The sequence below is a fragment of the Bombyx mandarina genome, chromosome 13 (genome assembly GCF_030267445.1).
Source record: "Bombyx mandarina strain Sakado chromosome 13, ASM3026744v2".
In the NCBI taxonomy this organism is placed as follows: Eukaryota; Metazoa; Arthropoda; class Insecta; order Lepidoptera; family Bombycidae; genus Bombyx; species Bombyx mandarina.
In genome coordinates, this window is record NC_143220.1 from 9768927 (window position 1) to 9781526 (window position 12600).

General features: G+C 33.8%; 1 protein-coding gene across 1 annotated transcript; it reads left to right on the forward strand.

Annotated features, from left to right (window-relative positions):
• Positions 1–874: 874 nt before the first annotated feature.
• On the forward strand, positions 875–3780 carry LOC149501633 (uncharacterized). Its single transcript, XM_089732184.1, has 2 exons — positions 875–1019; positions 1106–3780. The coding sequence occupies exon 2, from the start codon at positions 1195–1197 to the stop codon at positions 2305–2307; it is 1113 nt and encodes a 370-aa protein (XP_089588310.1). The 5' UTR covers positions 875–1019; positions 1106–1194; the 3' UTR covers positions 2308–3780.
• The last annotated feature ends 8820 nt before the right edge of the window (positions 3781–12600 follow it).

The window sequence follows — 12600 nt, forward strand, 5'->3', positions numbered from 1 at the left end:
GATACCGATCTCATTTGTATGAGTCTTGCTATTGTGTTCGTGAGCACACTCCAAGCTGCGAACACAATTGAAACAGAAAACCTAATCCGACAATAAACGATAAATTTTGGTCTTAAACTTGTGATTTTATTTACGAGGCTCCCAATATATCGTTAGAGCGCGTGTGCTGAAAACTGTATTTGAAAATGTTAACAAAGAATTTATCGAAAATGGGAATGTTATGTTACTTTTTTTTTCTATTCATTACACTTCAAAGCGATCTTTGTATTTTTTATGTTTACATACCTTCTGCTTCGCATTCATTTAAATTAGATTACAATTAAATCATATTAAATGCTTAGAAAATAAAACCAGTTTTAAATTCTTACAAAACTTATCTTTATTATATTATTAAGTATTTAATAAGTACAGAGGTCCCGCAGTAGTCGAAATTCGACTATAATTGGAATTGTAAGTTTGTACACTATTAGGACTGTATTTTATAGTTCTATAATCACAAATTTCGCCAAGGCTACACTATAAAAAATATTAATAAAGACATACAATATTTAATCTATTCTCAATTTGACCACAAACGCATGCGTGTGTGCGTCAAATACATGGTATGTAGTGTGTGTAATGTTTTCTTTATTGATTTAATGTATCTTTTATGCATTATTTAAAAAAAAAATTATCGTTGTGCACTTCTTCTCTATATTCTCTATAATTGTAGAAAATTTCATACTCCTCCGTCCGCGCAATTTTCGTAAAAAGGGATACAAAATTTTTGCTTCACGTATTAATATATATGTAAAGAAAAAATATAATTTTCTTTAATTCAATTTCCCGCGCATCAATCATCATCGAATGAGTGACATGACAAATCAATGAATTTAATTAGCTATGGAAAAGATAACCTAAAACGCATGAGACTCGTGATCGTTAATAAATTAATATTTAAAGTTTAAAATACTACTTAATTGTGATTCAGGAACTGACATTGTTAATAATAACATTAAATGTCGTTTCTTTTATTACAGGTATGTAGGTTTTTGTAACGTAATGAGTAAATACACACTCTTATTTCGTGTACCTAATATAATGAACAATAAAACTTTTATTACAGAGAAACTCAATTGTGTTTGACTGACTGTGTCGTTCTAATCACAAACATATTGGAAATTACCTTATAAAACGACATTTACTGTCAAGAAAATGGAAAAGTTAAAGTTTACGTTTGAAACGAAACCATCAATAGACGGAAAGTCGAACTATATCGCCATAACCGCAATTGCCACGAAAGATGACAAAGTTTTCCTTATGCCTGAAGAATATCAAGCAATATCACTTCACAAACATATCCAAACCTCGAAAACCTTCTTTACTGTGAAAAATACATTGAAAAAAAGATATCAAACTAGAAGTGTTTGGATAAAAACAACAGAAGAGATATTACAAACATATCTTGATGAGGATGGAAACATGATCTTTCAGGATCAATTTTTAGAGGAAATTACCCAAGAACAAATGGCTACTGGTAGTAAAAAGCGTTTAGAAGACCCTATAGTGAAGATTTTGGAAAAATTAGTTGAAAGTCAACAAAACAAAGAAAAACAAAGTATTAAAAAGTTAGCTGACAGGTTTGTCATTGAAAAATTTGATGGGAAAAGTTCAAGTGCATGTCAGTGGATGGAAATATTTGAAAATGAATGTGCAAGGTTTGATATAGTAAAAGAAGAAGAAAAAATTGAAATCTTCAGATTATTTCTTGAGAAATCATGCACTGATTGGTATTCGTCCATGATGATCAAGCTCGGCTTAGATCCTGAGTGGTCGGAATGGAAATCAAGTTTTTTGCAAACCTATGCGAACAAAGGTTGGACTGCTAGCAAGTATGCTTTATTTTACAAGTATCAATCGGGGTCTTTGTTAGAATATGCAGTAAGGAAAGAAAAACTTTTACTTGAAGTAAGAAAAACAATAGATGAAGGGACTCTTATTGATATAATAGCTGCCGGTTTACCAGATTTTATTACAGATAGAATTGAAAAAGAACAAATTGTACATACAAAAAATTTATTTAGTGAACTTGGAAGATTAGAACATTTAGTTTCAAAAAGAAAATTTATCAAGAAGAAAGAGGATACTAAGCCAGAGAAGAAAAAATGTAGTATTTGTGAAAAACTAAAGAAAGGGGTACGCTACCATTCAGAGGACTCTTGCTGGTTTAAAACAAATTTAAATACTGAAAAAGATAAAAAGCAAATAAAGCTTATCAACAATTCAGAATTAGAATGTGAACTACAGTATGAAGATCAAAAAAACTAATAGTGCCGCCATTGATCAAAGTGAAATTAGTACTCAATAAAAATGTTGAAGTTGCTGGGATCTATGACTCAGGGTCCAATGTCTCTTTAATAAATTCAAGATTGTTAAAAATAAATAATAAGGAAGCCAGTCACCCCAACTCTCTCAATACTAATTTAAAAACGATTAATGGCGTTAAAAAGGCAAATGGCATAATAACACTTGATATAGCCATCTTTGATATGGAAAAAAAAATGAATGTTTTTGTAATAGACAAGGAAAATTTCGATTACGACTTTTTAGTGGGACTTGATTGTATAAAAGGGTTTTACCTAGTACAAAACGAAAACTTGGAAATTACACAGAAATTACCCATACAAAGAAGAGAAATAGTTTCTAAGGAAACAAACAAAACAGATATAATTTCTAAGGAGATAAAATCTGATAATTTAATAAACTTCAATGAAGACATACATGAAGAAGATTTCAACATTTGTATAAATCATCTAGACTATCAAAAACAGTCAGCGATTGATGAATTAATTTCAGAAAATAAATCTGTGTTTGCGAAGGACAAATATGACATAGGACAGGTAACGGATTATGAGGCACACATTGATTTACTAATAGAAAAATATTGTTTCAAGAGGCCATATCGTTGCACAATAGAAGACAAGAAGGAGATTGAAGACCAAATTGCAAAATTATTGGAAAAAAATATAATAGAAGAATCATATAGCCCATTCGCAGCACCAGTTACATTAGCTTATAAAAGAGATGAGCATAAAAGATCAAGATTATGCATCGATTTTCGAGACTTAAATAAAATAGTTGTGCCTCAATCTCAGCCATTCCCTCTTATTGAAGACCTAATACTAAAGACAAGAGATTGCAAATTCTTCTCAACACTGGACCTAAATTCAGCATTTTGGTCAATACCCCTGCGTATCACAGATAGACACAAGACCGCATTTGTGACGCAGGAGGGACATTATCAGTGGACCTGCTTGCCATTTGGCTTAAAAACCTCTCCAGCCATATTCCAGAGAATAATGTGTAATATAATACGGAAACACAAGCTTGGAGATTTTGCTGTATGTTTCATCGACGATATTTTATTGTTTTCTAAAGATTTCTCTGATCATATCAGACATCTAGAAAAACTCTTTCAAGCAATTAAAAGTGAAGGTTTAAAACTAAAATTCTCTAAATGCACATTTGCAGCAGATACAGTTAAATATTTGGGTCATGTAATACAGAATAATTCAGTCAGACCACTGAATGATAACTTAATATCAATACAAAATTTCCCTACTCCGAAAACTCAAAAGAATGTGAGGCAATTCCTAGGAAAAATAAACTTTTATCATAAGTATGTGCCAAACATAGCCATAAAATTGGAACCATTACATAAACTTTTGAGAAAAGGACAACCCTTTAACTGGACCGATGCATGCCAGGAGTCGTTTAATGAAATGAAACAAATATTGTGTTCTCAACCAATATTAACTATCTTTGACCCAAACCTCCCTATTCACATATACACAGATGCTAGTATACTAGGAGTAGGTGCAGTATTAAAACAGACACAAAACAACAACGAAGAAAAACCAGTAGCATACTTTTCAAAAAAATTGAATGAAGTACAAAAAAGGAAGAAAGCTATCTATCTGGAATGCCTGGCAATTAAAGAATGTGTAAAGTATTGGCAACATCTATTAATAGGTCGGAATTTCACTGTATTTTCAGATCACAAGCCTCTGGAGAATATGAACATAAGATCTAGAACAGACGAAGAATTAGGAGATCTAACATACTACCTATCACAATATGATTTCCAAATTAAATATTCTCCAGGAAAATACAATATTGAAGCTGATTGCCTAAGCAGAAACCCGGTCCTTGAACCAAATGAAAACCTACAGGAGCAGTTAAAAGTAGTTAACATAATAACACTAGAAGATATCCTAAAAGATCAAATAGAAAATAAATATATACAGTGCAGAAAAGACAAATTAATAAAGAAACAAAATGTTTACTACAAAAAAGTAAAGAAAAAAGAAAAAATTATATTGTCTGAGGAATTCAGCATGAACTTTATGAAAAGTGTACATACAGATCTGGGTCATATAGGAATTAAACAGATGCAGAGAATGATAAGCTCAGTGTATACATCAGAAAATATGATTAAAAACATAAAAAAAATCTGTGAGAGTTGTACAGTATGTTTAAAGAACAAATCAAGGGGACAAATTCAATATGGGTTGATGTCCCACTTGGGTCCTGCCACAAAACCTTTTCAGATCTGCTCTATTGATACCATTGGAGGATTCGGAGGTTCCAGATCAACAAAGAAATATTTGCATCTTTTATTAGATCATTTCACCAGATATGCATATATTCTCACATCAAGTACTCAAAATGCTAATGATTTCATCAAACTAATAAGAAACTGTACAGAAAGTGATGACATTGAATTGTTACTGTCAGACCAATACCCAGGTATACATTCTAAGGAATTCAAGAGATTTTTGGATGAAAAAAATATTCCCATAATTTTTACAGCAGTGAACTCTCCTTTTTCGAATGGCCTAAACGAGAGATTGAATCAGACTTTGGTCAATAAAATCAGGTGCAAAATAAATGAACATGACACAAAAAGAGCATGGACAACTGTAGCCCACAACTGTGTACAAAAATACAATGAAACAGAGCACACTGTTACTGGATATGCTCCCAAGTATCTACTTTATGGCACAGATGTTAGGATTTTGCCAAATGACCTGAAACAAAAGAAGACTGACCATGATTTAATCCTGGCCAAGAAAAACGCTCTGGAAAATACAATCAGATCACACAATTATAACAAGACAATTTACGATAAAAATAGAAAACATATGGACTTCAAAGTTGGTGATACTGTTTTTGTAGAGAATGGACACAAGCTGAATCGGAAGAAACTTGATGAACTGAAACTTGGACCATACAGAATTATAGAAAAAATTTCAAACTCAATTTACAAGATAAACACTGACCATAAGAGATCAGAGTCGAACTTTTTCCACATTTCACAGCTAACACCAGCTCCTGCCTACGATTGATGACCGTGCATGAGCTGACATCTTCATCCTATCTTCTTTACGGGGGGAGATGTAAAGAAAAAATATAATTTTCTTTAATTCAATTTCCCGCGCATCAATCATCATCGAATGAGTGACATGACAAATCAATGAATTTAATTAGCTATGGAAAAGATAACCTAAAACGCATGAGACTCGTGATCGTTAATAAATTAATATTTAAAGTTTAAAATACTACTTAATTGTGATTCAGGAACTGACATTGTTAATAATAACATTAAATGTCGTTTCTTTTATTACAGGTATGTAGGTTTTTGTAACGTAATGAGTAAATACACACTCTTATTTCGTGTACCTAATATAATGAACAATAAAACTTTTATTACAGAGAAACTCAATTGTGTTTGACTGACTGTGTCGTTCTAATCACAAACATATTGGAAATTACCTTATATATAGATAAGTATAAATGGTAAATAGAACGTACTATATTTTTAGTCGTGTTTTAGATTTTTTTTTTCCTGCTTCGATGTGTGGACGAGCTCACAGCCCACCTGATGTTAAGTGGTTACTGGAGCCCATAGACATCTACAACGTAAATGCGCCACCCACCTCGAGATATAAGTTCTAAGGTCTCAGTATAGTTACAACGGCTGCCCCACCCTTCAAACCGAAACACATTACTGCTTCACGGCAGAAATAGGCGGGGTGGTCGTACCTACCCGTGCGGACTCACAAGAGGTCCTACCACCAGTAGCAGTTTAGCTTAGTAGTTTAGCAGTATGATAGTGTGAAGCTCATAAAACGCTGCGGCGAATTCATCGAGGAATCGCTTAGACATTGCAGTAGTGTTATTTAGGGGGATACCAGAAAGTCATGTATTAAAATTGACAATTTCAATGAATTTAGTGATTATGTTTTTTGTGATCCCATGTTCGTTGGTCTAACAATGTCTATGTTTGCCTCGAAGCAAGTGTATTGATGAGCCTAGTTATACCAGATAATACGGATGGGTTCTACATCAGTGACGGGTAGTCAAAAGAGGCTACGGTGACATCTAAACCGGTGTTTCCCAACGTGGAGCCCACGCCCCACAAGGGGGCAATTTGATAATTATGGGGGGCAGTCCCACTAAATTAATATAGAAAATCTGTATTAAAATTATTTTGAATTTGAATTTCAGTTTTTTATTATATGTTTTGAAATACTGTGTATTGATAACAATTTCATAGTAATTTCATCCTAAAACCTATCATTTATGTTTTTTAAGTAAACAAATCAATTTTTTTATGTTTATAATTATGAATTGGGAGCATAAACATTTTAGAAATGTTACGTTGTAGGCGTCTATGAGCCCCGGTAACCACTTAACATCAGGTGGGCCGTGAGCTCGTACACCCACCTAAGCAATAAAAAAGAAATAAAAAACTTGTCTTTTTCAATTGCTATCCGAAGTACACGCTTAAGCCATCGTAAGACTTAGTTTAGTTTCATCTAAATCTTAACCTGCAAACATTTTAACATGCTTAATTTTGCGGCCGATTCTTAACAGCCTTATTCCTCTATAATCTCGATTAAAATGCAACAAACAACAAACAAATTTTGCAATAAAAAGTATATTCAATTGTTTTAGAAATCCCAAGGTTCTTGATTAGAGCAGTGATAAATGCTAAGCAAATATTGCCTAGGGAGTTTGTAGACTTGAAATCAGCAATTCAAATTTATTAGAGAAGTCAAGGGTATCGAATCGTGTTTCTCCGTAATTCTTATGTTCTAGACTTTATAAACTAGGTCTGCGGGCAACGAATAAAAATCGTAGTTCATTCTGCTTTGGGATTCACAATTTCTGTTCGATCATTGTGAGTGAAATAACGAAAGGGAGAAATAGCAGCCAAGAATTATCGATGCTCGAAAATTTTAATGAGCACTAGTAAATCTGATATGTCATTAAAATTAACGATGTATCCTAAGTGCTAGTAAGTAAAGATCCAAAAAATTTTTCACATACATTTAAAAATTATAAAATATCTGATTTTTTTTAGTGAAATATCTCATGACAAAGTTTACGCAGCATGCATAATACAATATTAGAAAATTGAATGACCTTTTATCCTTTCCTGACCCTATATCACCGACAAAAATAATCGATTTTGAATGGAAGCCTTTTTCGGAGACAAGAAAATTAGAGTTGAAAATTTGAAAAAGGCAAGCCGTTCGTCGTGATTTCAAATCTAGATTAAATTTCAGTTAAGGACGTTTTTTCCAACTATACCTTTTTATTTATACTAGAAATCGATTCAATTAAAACCAAACTAAAAAATTTACTGTCTTGATTTATTGGGTTTACTTTTGTGCCTATTTTCCGAACATCGAATAATGTCTTAGTTGTTCGTGACCACGAAAACCACTACTCCACGTATTAGAAACGATCAGAATAATATCACAATAAAAATGCGAGTTAAAATCGTAAAAGTCGTTTTAATATAATTTAATTTTTAATTCAGATCAACGACTGGCGAATATTGAAATCGATTATTGACGCGCTGTAAGTTATTCTTTCAAGAAGCTATTATATATACTAGAGGTCCCGCAGTAGTCGAAATTCGACTATAATTAATTGTAATTGTAAGTTTGTACACTATTATTTTGTGTATTTTATACTTCTATAAAAATAAAATATAATCACAAATTTCGCCAAGACTACTTATTATTTATTCGTAGAAGACTACACTATAAAAATATTAACAAAGACAAACAATATTTAATCTCAATTTGACAACAGACATCAAGAACAAAAGTTTGACAATAAATAGTATGCATGCGTGTGTGCGTCAAATACATGGTATCTAGTGTGTGTAATGTTTTCTTTATTGATTTAATGTATTTTTTTTGCATTATTTTAAAAAAAAATATTAGCATTTTGCACTTCTTCTCTATATTCTCTATCAGTGTGGAAAATTTCATACTCCTCGGTCCGCGTAATTTTCGTAATATATAGATATGTTTTTTCTCCTTTATTTCGTTCCATTTCAGTCATATAACGTGGCAAGCCAAAAGAAACATCGGATAATATCGAGTAACCAACTGGGATCTAACACTCGATCTTCTGACAAGACTGTACTTCCAAAATCAAATTTACTTATACTATAAGTATATGTATTTAATCTTTATTGTAGACATCGTGTGCTTATCTTTATTATTTACTGGTGGTAGATCTACTTGTGAGTCCGCGCGGGTAGGCACCATCACCCTACCTATTTCTGACGCGGAGCAGTAATGCGTTTCGGTTTGAAGGGTGGGGCAGCCGTTGTAGCTATACTTGAGACCTTCAAACTTATATCTCAAGGTGGGTGACGCATTTACATCGTAGATGCCTATAGGCTTCAGTAACCACTTAACATCAGGTGGGCTGTGAGCTCGAGCAAAAAAAAAAGTGGTGCTTGACAGTTCTATATTTATTCTGTGAACCAGAGGAATTGGGTTAAAGTGTCAATTTTATAATGGCTGTCCCATCCTTCAATTTGGAACACGCGACTTCTTTACGGCAAAAATAAGCAGAATCATAAGACCCGTATGGACCCTTAGTTTGAAATATAATACTGCCGTTGATCGATGGGCGTTTATCATTGGATACCGTAGATACCTGGTCCGATCTGGTAGTAGATGCATTCGCGAAGCAGTTGCCCTTTAACCTTTAGGTTGCCTCCAAAGGAGATCTAAAGGTTAAAGGGCAGCTGTTAGTAAATCCTGGCCCTTGCGGCTGAGCCAGCGCTCGCTCACCTATCCTGGCGAAACCAGAAAAGCCTTCAAGCCATCCTTCCATCTTAAAAAAAAAACCCAGTCATACGAAATTTACCCAATAGATCATGACGTTGGCGTAAACACAGCCACTTTACCAATTGGCATCATTAGTACGTATTATTATGTACATACGTTATATCTAGTAAAATGTAGAAAACACAAAATAAAAAATATATTCTATTCATACATCGTTAACGGTCGACGGGGGCACGACCAAATTTAAAAAGAAACTTCTTTTTTTTGTGGAGAGCATTTGATAATTTCTACAAAAACTCTCTTATCTGATTACGTAGATCTGCTTTTCAATAATTCTTAGCTTGAAAATTAAACACCTTTAACGCTTGTAATGAGCACTCAAATAGAATAAAACAGAGCCTTCGAGATTGCTTAGTTCTACGTGACGAAATTACAAACTGCAATCAACAGCGTTGGTAGAAATGAAAATGAGTTATAAAATCAGTTGAACCAAGCGCAAATAGCTGTTCTTCAAAAAAATCAACTTCTTGCAGTTAATATAATAATTTTCTTCGACTTTGCGAGTGAATTATCAATTTGAAAACCTTGCAGTTTTGGGTTGCATAGAACGCAAGCAAGCCGTGGGCAGAAAACCAGCCAAATGGTTAGATATAATGAAGAAAGTGGTGGTACCCGATACCACTCAGTCCATACCACCCATGACCGAACACTATGGAGTAAAACTACACGTGGTCCTGCGATCCTCAGCAGTGAGGAGGTGAGTCTTCTTGATGAAGAAGAAGATATAACATACATAGTCTACTACATAATCTACTTTCAGACTAACTGACTACTAACAGACATAATCTGCTTTTGGGGTTGAATTTCGCGAATACAGTTTCCGATATTTCAGAGCAACCTACACAGGCGGTTCTAACTCGATATTTTTGCGAAAATCTAGTATTCGAGAAGTTTCCAAGATCAGTTGGTCACACGTCCAATAAGATGTCATTAGATGGACGGTGTCAATTGAAACTTCCTACTTTACACTACAAACCGTTCTTGTAAACGTTGAGCCAATGCTTACAAAGAGTCACTAGCGTATGTGAATACGTGTGTATCTCAAAGTTTCGATATTAACAATGCATCAACATATTTTTTAAATGCAGGCCAATTTTCAAAAATATTCTTTCTCTCGTCGCGCTTATTGCATAACAAAGAATATTCTCGACTTTTATACTAAAATTCCTCATCTCTAAAGTACAAAGTTACAAGTTACAAGTATTACGTGAATGGTTTACTGGGTGATGGAAGTACTATAAAACAAAGTTATTAACTTACAAAAAGAATTTTCAAGTAGCAGGCTGTCAGAGTCGTTATACTTGGAGACTTTGAGGTCGATTCTCAGGGGTGACGGTATCTTGGCTGTGATTTTTCTGCGACGTCTTATGTGCCAGCATAAGTACGAAGCAATAGTACACTGCGTTTTCGAAATGGCAATTATGATAATTTCATTACATTTGTTTATTGATTTCATTGTGTTCTCATCAGGTTGGTGTTAGCGCTACACATATAACGACTATAGTAGTAAGAGAACTGCGAATTAGTCTGTCCTATGAACTTATACTTCAATAAAGAATGACTGAATTAAAAATAAACTGTGTCGGTGTGACAAACATAGCATTCATAGATATACCACTATGCTAATACCAATTACCTAATACCAAAATCGATTCCCTAAAACCAATACCTAATACCAATATTTATGGCTCGAGCTAATGGCCGATAAGGTAGCGAACAGAGTGTCAGAACATGAGACCTGAAAACCCCAACAAATGGGATCAAGTTCCCAACTATACTGCACAAAAGTTGTACCACTGTTCAAATGGGTTCTGATGACTTTGCTACAGAAATAAGTGGAATGGTAGTACCGGCTCATGTTTCAGGCCTATATCATGTTTATGATATGGGATGTATAGCAAGCAGTGAAGGCAGATGGAAATTTCAGCATTCTGGTTTAAATAATACACAAATAAAACTGCTGCTCATTCTGCCAAAATTTCTCGAGTGTCTTTGTAGGTCACTCCAGTAATTAATATCCTATGTTAAAGAATGAATTCTGTTTTCGAAGAGGTGGCACCGACTATTCAAGGTCACAACAGTCATTTAATTTACAAACGAAATTGAATAAAAATGAGGAGGAAAAACAACGAAGAAATTCACTAAGCGATCTCGAGGAAACATTGTAAATGTTGAATGAAGAGTGTCTGTCCTTTTTGTGGATGGGTGTCTTTGGGGTGCTTTTGGCATTTCGTGGTGGACAGTCGTAAATGTAATGATAGTCTGTTGCGACGGTTAGCTGCTACCGATCGATTACCACAACAAGGTCGCGTTCACGGCACTAACTAATACAGTGATGATACAGTACGTCAACTCTATTATTCTGCTTTGAAACTTGTAAAACAGTATCATTAACGTTTCCAATACTGATATTCATTATACTGATAATTTAAATTAAAAAAAAAAAACGATATTCTACAGGATTAGTGGAATTAAATTCTTACAACTAGTATTATGAGCTTTATGAAATAAAGTTTCGTCTCAAGCTGAACGGCAAAGCCTGTTCATAACGAGATTTACAGTTATTTTTTTTATAAAACACTGAAATGATAGACAGTTATTATAAACTACTACGATTGAAGGTAAGCGTTTTAAAATTCAATTACTCATTTGCATATCTCACTAAAAACTTTGCATTGTAGTCCTATTTCATCTTAGGGATTGTCAACATTTGTTGTTAAAATTTAAAAAAAATAAGAATTTAATAACATTGTGTCCGTCTGGTGTTTTAAATGGTTAAAAAATTTAAAGGTAACAGTGAACATTCTATTTCAAAAAAATCGAATGAGAAAATTAAATTATAATTTTGAAGTCATCGTGGCCTAAAGGACAAGACGGTTGGTTCATTCGTATCGAGCGAAGCGACGGTGCCGGTGTGCGAATCTGCAGGCAAGTTTTTTTAAGCTATTGCATAGCTTTTGCGCTTTGAGCGCGGCGACCGAATCAAGAAATTCCGTAACAAAAATAAAACCTAACACCCCCACTCCGCCTACCATAACACATTCAGACGTTGCGCTTGCTAGTGTTTGTGAAGTCTGCCCATCTCTCTCTCGCGCGGTCTAGCTTATGACTGTGAAGGGGACAGTTAAAGTTTTGCTTTTGTTAATGTTTTTAAATATAGCATTGTCTTATTTTATTATTGTCTTAATATTAAAATATTATTGTCTAATTATAATTGCATAAGTTGATAAAAGATGCTATGCAATAGCTTTACCGCGGCAGTCCCCGAGTGCCATACGTGTTTTTTTATTATAACATGTACATAATAAATGTTCACGAATGACTTCCACGGTGAAGGAATAGCGATCGAAAAGATTTTAGCATGTTATTAAAATACTTTCTTAAATACACACATTTA

What these genes read in the sequence shown, in the direction of transcription:
- LOC149501633 (XM_089732184.1), top strand. Translation starts at nt 1,195, where the DNA reads ATGGAAAAGTTAAAGTTTACGTTTGAAACGAAACCATCAATAGACGGA.